Source organism: Eurytemora carolleeae, unplaced genomic scaffold (genome assembly GCF_000591075.1).
Source record: "Eurytemora carolleeae unplaced genomic scaffold, Eaff_2.0 scaffold2038, whole genome shotgun sequence".
In the NCBI taxonomy this organism is placed as follows: Eukaryota; Metazoa; Arthropoda; class Copepoda; order Calanoida; family Temoridae; genus Eurytemora; species Eurytemora carolleeae.
Genome location: NW_019397940.1, coordinates 14,833 through 23,481, shown reverse-complemented (window position 1 = coordinate 23,481; position 8,649 = coordinate 14,833). Strand labels below are relative to the sequence as shown.

The window sequence follows — 8,649 nt, the reverse complement described above, 5'->3', positions numbered from 1 at the left end:
CCCACAAAAGATAATACTTCGAAGACGACTGTTCTTGTACCAGGTAAACAAACAGATAAACTGGTTCCTTGTACCAGGTAATCAAACAGATAAACCGGTTCCTTGTACCAGGTAATCTAACAGATAAACTGGTTCCTTGTACCAGGTAATCAAACAGATAAACTGGTTCCTTGTACCAGGTAATCAAACAGATAAACCGGTTTCTTGTACCAGGTAAACAAACAGATAAACTGGTTCCTTGTATCAGGTAATCAAACAGATAAACTGGTTCCTTGTACCAGGTAATCAGACAGATAAACCAGTTCGTTGTACTAGGTAAAAAGCAGATAAACCGGTTCCTTGTACCAGGTAAACAAATAGATAAACCCATTCCTTGTACCAGGTAAACAAACAGATAAACCCATTCCTTGTACCAGGTAAACAAACAGATACATCGGTTCCTTGTACCAGGTAAACAACAGATAAACTGGTTCCTTGTACCAGGTAATCAAACAGATAAACCGGTTCTTTGTACCAGGTAAACAGACAGATAAACCCATTACTTGTACCACGTAAACAAACAGATAAACTGGTCCCTTGTACTACGTAAACAAACAAATAAACTGGTTCCTTGTACCACGTAAAGAAACAGATAAACTGGTTCCTTTTTACCAGGTAAACAAACAGATAAACTGGTTCCTTGTACCAGGTTATAAAACAGATAAACAAGTATAGAATGGTCGACCAGATGACGTCTCCGACTATGTGCGTCCTAATCATCTATCTATCAGATAAGAATCTAGCGGGAGACATTTAGCGGCCAAACTACCGTCCCCCAAAGTACGTCATCAGGACGGACGTTGCTCATATATTCGATGAAAAGGAAAGGCCTCTGTGAAATTAGGGTTTCCTCTAGAATAAAATCTTTTTTGAACCTTTAGGAATCCTAAAGTTCAGCTTTATGGAAACTGATTAGTTTTGTATGTTTTTTTAATTTCCTTACTTTAACATTATTTAAAAAAAATAATTTTCATTTTATTTTAGGCCGGCATTGATAAGCATGGAAGACCTGTAATAGTTTTCATTGGTGAGGAATATTTAAAAGGGACTGAGCTGAAAACTTTAGAATGGTGGACATCGAGATTAATGCTTGATCTTCTCTTTTTCTTAATATCGAGACTAACCTAATCTTGTACTTGTATCCTAAAAAGTGTATAAAATTCAACCAATCAGAGTTGCATATATGAAGCCGATAAATTTGAAATTTTGCGCGCCATTTAACATTATATACAGAAACAGGAGGGACTCCCTAATTTTGAAAAACTGGGTTTTTTATTTTTATCTTCTATATCCAAGAAAGAACGGTTTAAGAAGAAAATAAAAAGTGTGTTAATTGGATACTCAGATTAAGTAATTGGGATTAAGGATATCTTACTCTATAGTTTTCAGCTTTGTATACATAATTTTATATAGATCTTTATTTTAAGAATTGCGTGCATATTTCACAATGGTACCTTTTAAACCTTTATCTGAGTAACAATGTGAAATATATTGTCGTTTTCTCGGAAAGGGCTAATTTTTAAAAATCTCCATCATTGTTTCTGTTGCATAAGTCCGTGCAAGTCAATTTTGCAAAGAAACCACAGTTGGAATTAATCAATTTGCAGACAACTAAACAAGAATATATATATTTTTTTTTGCTACTAAAAAGTAATAAAATTACGTATGGCATTCGTATATATACGTATTTTTAGGTTTAGAATACGTAATAGTTGCATTAAATTTCTTACAATCAAATTCTCTTGAAAAGTCATAAAATATTATTAAATTCGAACTTAAAAACGAACTTAAAAATTTACGAAATTATACGTACTTTTAGGTTTTCATCAAACTTTCAAACTCTAAGAAAAATACAATTTTTTTAGTAAAGAAAAAACCGAAAAAAATACGTAAAATAAGAACAGAAAAAATCAAAAATCACTTGGTATTAGATTTACGAAAATAAACGTATTTTTAGGTTTGCATTAAACTTTTAAACTTAACAAAACAATACAATTTTTTCAGTAAAGAAATTCCGAAAAATGCGTAAGTAAAGAAAAAATCGAAAAATACGTAAAATCGAAACCTATAAATTTTGAAAAAGTATTTGGTGTGAATTTTAAGAAAATATACATATTTTAAGGTCTGCATCAGCCTTTTAAACTCTAATAATATCTATATATAAATTTGGCTTGTCTGTCTGTTTGTCTGTCTGTCTGTCTGTCTGTATCAAATAAACGTCAAAACGGCTGAACCGATCGGGCCCAAATTTTTTGTGGGACATCTAGGGACCCCAGGGAAGGTTTATGAATGATCAAAATTTCAAATATTTGTCTCCATCAAAATTCGCGAATTTCTTTTCCCAAAGGATTGGCATATAAATTTATACGTAAATATACCTAATAATACATAAATATATAGAGGCGTTAGTATTTTTAGGTTTTCGGGTTAGTAGGGATAGTCAGGCTAGTCAAGAAACAAATCGTAAACTTTTTTTTCGAAACACTGTCCTTTACTTTTATTTGAGAAATTTTAGTGGAGACATTAAAACTTCAGAACGAAAGTTTACTATTATTTTTTATATATGAAATTTACAACAAAGACGAGCAAAAAATGCCTAGTTTTAGTCAGAATTTCGTCAAAACAAATATTAAAGTTGTCGTTTCTCAGATAAAGATTGTGAATCATTGATAGCCCTATCTTGAAGGTTTTATATATAATTAAGATAATAATTCATTCAAAGCTACTGCAGACGTAATTGCAAGTAACCCTCCATTAACGATCGTTAAAGAAGAGAGGAAACCGACCTGAAGGGCATCTTTACTTATCATTGAGTAGTTTTTAAGAAAATATCGAGAAATTTAAGCTCCCCCACAACTTTTTAACTTCATGTAAGACGACATTAAAAAAAGTTGCATGTATTTTTTTCAAAAACGATTGTTTTTCCAAAAACGGCCGTTTTTATAAATCGTTAACGATTGTTAACGACAACCCTTCGTTAATGATCGTTAACGACTACCCTTCATTAACGATCGTTAACATAATTGTCAATACAATTTTTTTCTCTAAAATGATTGTTTTTTCAAAAGCGATCGTTTTTTAAAAAACAATCGTATAAAAAACGGTCACAAATCGTTTTTAATAAAACGATCGTTTTCAAAAACGATCGTTATTTGTTTTCTAAAAGTTCAAAACGAGTGGGTCGTTTTTAAAAACAACGAGTGGGTCGTTTTTAAAAACAACGAGTGGGTCGTTTTTAAAAACGATGGTTTTTTCCCAAAAACGCTTAACTTGCAAGTAACCCTCCATTGCTAACCATATCTTGAAGGTTTCATATATAATTAAGATAATAATTCATTTAAAGCTACTGCAGACGGTAAGTGCAAGTGACCCTCTGTTTACAATTGGAGTGTCCATTCACAACGCTCTTTAAAGTTTTGTCTGACCAAGACCGAGTTAGACATCATTGTTTTTTTAAACTGTTATTTTTCAATTATGGTTTCTCTACAAAAGTGTCACGCACATTATTTACTCCAGAAAAAATAGCATTCTTAAACACTTTCATGAGCTAGAAAAACGACGATATTTTCCACATTATTGATCAGATGAAAGATGCTGTCGTGAATCGGGCTACCCCGATTTTTTAAATGGAGGATCACTTGAAGTTACCACAAAAGCCCGTTTCATTAAAAAGAAACAATGTTTAGGAAAATGGTTTAAGCCTGGTAGCGTGGATATGGAGAAAGCTTTGCTGTATCTAATTAGGTGAAAAAAAATTTTAATATGAATTAAGTTCTAAGCAGAGATTTAATCAATCTTTTGTTTTGACGTTTTTTTTCTCATTGTACGAGGTGTGATCAATAAGTCTCGCTGAAAAATTAGGGTTACGTCTAGAAGTCTCAGCTCTTAAATTTTTTTTAAGTTCACTATATCTAGACAGATACATACATTTTTGGCCAGGTTTGCGTCAAGCAAATTGTTGTTGTGATGTAAGGAGTGTTCTCCTGAAGCAGATTGCTGTTGTGATGTAAGAAGTGTTCTACTGAAGGTGGATTTGCTTCGTTGTCACAGCAGAGGAATATCTAGAATATTGATAAGAGAAAGGGGACACTCTGGAGGATCGGTTATCCAAAAAATGTTTTTATTTAACGATGCAAAAACCAAGCCGAACCCTGAAACATAATTCAGAACTAATTCAAAACGATCTTATCAACTTTAATGTTGGTGTAATAAGGTTTGGAAGAAAAAAAAGAATATTTGAAGGATTATGATGACATGTCCATTGTCCGGGCGGGAAAAAAAAACCATCAAGACCCCTAAAATAGTCGAAAACATCGCAAGTTGTTCAAACCATATTAGAGGCTACGAGTACGATGTTTTCCAGACAGCTTGATATGTGATTTTATGTTTTAAACAAAGTTGTAAAGCAAAATCTAAAAATGAAAAAGATCTGGGTTAAAATCACAAAGTCTCTGACTTAACACCAGAGGGATTACATTGATTATGGATCTTAAATGTAAATCAAAATCAGAAATATTCTCAAAAGTCCTTCATGCATTCAATACTCAATCTCTTTTTTTTTTATCACTCTTGAAGGGTCTAAAATAGACTCTGATGGATCAAGTTTGAGACCATTTTGAAAATTTTCTTGCTGTGACGCACGAAGCTGATTACTTTCGGGAGAACGCTCCTTACATTACAACAAAGATGTGATTGACGTCAACTGATCTAAAAATAAATCTGGTTTAAATATTGTGAACTTCCCTAAAAAAATACAGGACTGAGACTTCTACAAAGAAGTAACCCCTAAAAATCAAAAGACTGCGTTTAAAAACATTAAAATACTTTTAAAAATAATTAGCAACTTTAAACAGAGAAAAGAACGAAAGTCACTGTTATTTTGAAACACACCCATTACTTTTCAACCGTGAATTTTTTAAAATGGTTTTTTTTCCGTTTGTTAACGATTTAAAAATTATCGGTTTTTGCCGTTCGTTTACAGACTTTTCCGTTAATTTCCCATCCGCCGTTTCGTTAACGGAACTTTACCCAGCCCTACTTAGAAAAACTTTGAATAGGACCGTTGTGAATCAGACACTCTTGTCAATGGAGAGTCGCTTGAATTTACATTTACTAAATGTCAAATTTAAAATCTAAATATTGTAGAATTCTGGATTCTGTTGCGGACAAGGACTATTCTGTTGTTTTCTTCTGCACACGGTAAACTATTTAGTTTTTATTTTATTAAAGAAAAAATTTTTGGGGTTTTTTTATCCAATTTAGCAAACCAATTATTTCTTTCGACACCCCTTGGTTTACATACAACAAGGGGGAAACTGATTTTTGGAAAACTGCGAGGAAGGGAAATAAGAAATTTAAGGGTTTTGACCAATTTTGCCAACCAATCATCACATGTTTTGGAACCCCATTGGTTTTTTTTGGTAGAGAGTTCAAATTCCGTAGCTTAAAACTTGGGGGAAATCTTTTTTTGGATAAATAGAAAAAAAGTACTTTCCCTCTTTGAATATCAAAAGTACTTTAGTGGAAAAAGTGCTATTTAGATTTTATTTTTTTTTAAGGGAAATAAGAAAGTTTAGGTTTATTTATCCAATTTAGCCAACCAACCAACCAACCAACCAATTATTTGTGTTGACACCCCAAAACCATTAGTTTACATAAAACTTGAGGAAAATCCAATTTTCGAAAAAATAGAAAATAGTACTTTCTCTCTTTAAATATCAAAAATACTTTTGATGAATTTGATTTTTTCATTGAAATAGGAAATTTAAGATTTTTTGAATTTGGTCAAAGAATCATCAAATTAAGTAAGAAAATCAGTAAATATAATAAAGTACTATTTAGAGTTGATTTTATCAAGGAAATTAAAAATTTGAGGTTTTTAAACAATTTGGCCAAAAACCATCTTTTTTTTGCTTAACTGGGGAAAAATATTTTTTTTAAATACGAAATAGTTCAAGTATTAAAAAAACAATAAAATTGATAAGATCTAGAGGTATTTAGTCAAATTTGGTTAACAATACTCATTTATTTTGTTCAATTTGGTTTGGAAATCATTATAAATTATTTCATGTTCCGCGCGAAATAATTTTTTTTTAAATATTTAAAAATGATTTTTTTTATCGTAATAATTAAGAATTTAATTAGGACTGGAACTGATAATTATCTGTCGTACTGGTGGATTAAAGATATTTATGTAAAACTACCATATCATTACAAAAAGAATCTCAAAGGTAATTTTCAAACTTTTTTATGTTTAATTTAGTTTTTATGCATTTGAATTTTTATTTGCGACTAAAACATTTCCAATTTTGATTTCAAATAATTTATTTATTGTTAAATTGTTTCACTTCAAATCTTATTTTGAAGAATCCCTTTTAATCTCAACAACAGCGATCGCAAATAAAAGAAAATTATTATTTAACCATTGTCTTGCTAAAATCTAATTATCATTTTTATTTGTTTAAGATTTCTACATCGTACACCCATCAATGTGGACCCGGTTGACCACGTGGTGGTTCTCAACATTCATGGCGCCCGTCATCAAGCATAAGGTTGGCCGCCATTTTGAAAATTCAAAATTTTCCCGCCATTTTTGAAAGTTAAGCTCTCGCCATTTTTAAGTAAGTCAAACTTTATAAAAAAAACTATTTTAAATGAAATCAATGAAACGTTGCATATATTGTATTCTTGAGAGAAGATTCTAGAATTCTAGAGAAGAATTCATCTGACCTTGATGCATGCATGAAACCATGATGATTATTTATTCATCAATTATCGGAAATATTTCTAATATATATTCGACATTTCAAGGGATTTCTCTAACTTTGAATCAACCAATTTATTACTTTTTAAAATATTTTAATATTATTTTTTAATTCTAGATTCATAATGTCTACGCGGTTACAGAACTGGATTCAATTATCCACTCTACGCAGTTCGATATTCCCATGTTTATTCAGGTATCTTGACAAGTCAGGGGCGTATACAGGGACAGTGGGTTTACATATTCGTTTTCAAAAGTTTAATGGGACTTGAAGCGTAATTTCAGATGACCTTCCAAGCAAAGATTGCAATGCCCGATTCACAACGGTACCCTTGAAACCTTTGTCAGAAAATAATATAGAAGTTGTTGTCGTTTACCAAGGTTTAAAAGTGTTCAGTTCTAATGATTTTCTGGAGTAGAATTGCGCAAGTTGCTTTTTAAGAACAAACCAAAATTTTAAAAGAATGGTTTTCAAACTATAAGCATGGATATCTAATTCATTCTTGATAAGATTAAGTTTTTATTGGTACCGTTGTGAATTGGGCTCATGCATCTTCACATGGAGTGTCATTTGAAATTAAGCTAACAGTCTTCAAGGCATCAAACTGTGTTGCTTGCTCATTGCTTATATAACATCTAAAGGGAAATCACTGTTTAAATATATTTAATTTTTATTCAGGAATATGATATGAGCATCAACGGATTGAGATACTATCAACCTTAACAGCTGACCACTTAGAGATCAGCTGATCACCTGGAGATCAGCTGAACTTTTGGAGATCAAATCAACAAAATCAATCGCGCCCAATCGTCTTGATCAATTGATACCGAATCAAATTCTCACATTACTTCTGAATTGATTGATCAAATGGAATCAAATTATCAAATATTTTGGTTCTTTAAAAGTTTACCGGATCCTGTAACACTCACTTACTTGCTTATTTACACATTAATGTTGCCGTAGACAATTCTTAGGTTTTTTTTTCTCAAATTTCAACTTTCCAATTGTGCAAATTGCCAGATTAAACTTCCCAAATAAAAATTTATAGAAATTAGAACTTGTTTTGTCAATCTCAGAATCAAGCATTGATCTCCATCTTTGGCAGACCATCGGGTTAATTTAGTTTTTCTTAAATATCCAGTAGTATTCATACCCTGCAGGATTGGATATCGAGATCAATCATTTTAGAGAGGTCCACACAAATATTTCAACCTCCCTTTAAACTTCCCAACTTAAAATTCCCAAAATGAATATCCCAAATCATAAACCAGAAATAAAATTCCCAAAATTCGAGTATTTGGAAAATTGTACATTTGGAAAGTTACAACCTAGAAAAAAGCCTAATATATTGAGCATATATTATAAAACACATTAAACAGTATTTTATGAGACACTAATTATAGAAAGAACCTTCGTAGCTCTTCCTAAAATCCCTTAAATCGACCAAATTGGAGAGCAGAAATTTGTACATTTTTAAATCAAACAAAAATATAATATTTCCAATTACAGTTCAAATTACTTTGTGCCATTCTGTTCTTTAATCATTGACACCGACGTTTGCTTTTATTACTTTAGTATACAGTTCAACCCCATTCCCCTGGGAAAAGGAAGACGACTTGATACAATTGTGGCAATTGTAGAATGAATTGCAAACAGACCAATTTTACTTAATACGTTGATTTTCAAGCAACTGAGGCCGAATTTAAAGAATTTGAGCCGCGGCTCAAATATGGTTGGTTCCACTCAAAATTGTATTCAATTTTTCAAGGTTTATGCTGGCGCTCAATTGAAACTGATTTTTGGGGGATTTGAGACGCGGCTTAAATTCATTAAATTCGGACACTGG

The 8,649-nt window shown here is 31.7% G+C and overlaps 1 protein-coding gene across 3 annotated transcripts; it reads left to right on the top strand.

Annotated features, from left to right (window-relative positions):
• Positions 1-203: 203 nt before the first annotated feature.
• Positions 204-8,299, top strand: LOC111716419 (protein GDAP2 homolog). Of its 3 annotated transcripts, none has more exons than XR_002768485.1 (9): positions 204-247; positions 1,024-1,066; positions 3,726-3,783; positions 5,185-5,238; positions 6,184-6,269; positions 6,505-6,590; positions 6,921-6,998; positions 7,482-7,777; positions 8,157-8,299. XR_002768485.1 is itself a non-coding variant. In XM_023491876.1 (8 exons), the coding sequence occupies exons 3-8, from the start codon at positions 3,755-3,757 to the stop codon at positions 7,524-7,526; spliced, it is 378 nt and encodes a 125-aa protein (XP_023347644.1). In that variant the 5' UTR covers positions 204-247; positions 1,024-1,066; positions 3,726-3,754; the 3' UTR covers positions 7,527-8,299. The 3 variants fall into 3 exon arrangements, 1 of the variants encoding a protein (XP_023347644.1); XR_002768484.1 differs by having other exon boundaries at positions 8,136-8,299; XM_023491876.1 differs by having other exon boundaries at positions 7,482-8,299.
• Positions 8,300-8,649: the final 350 nt, after the last annotated feature.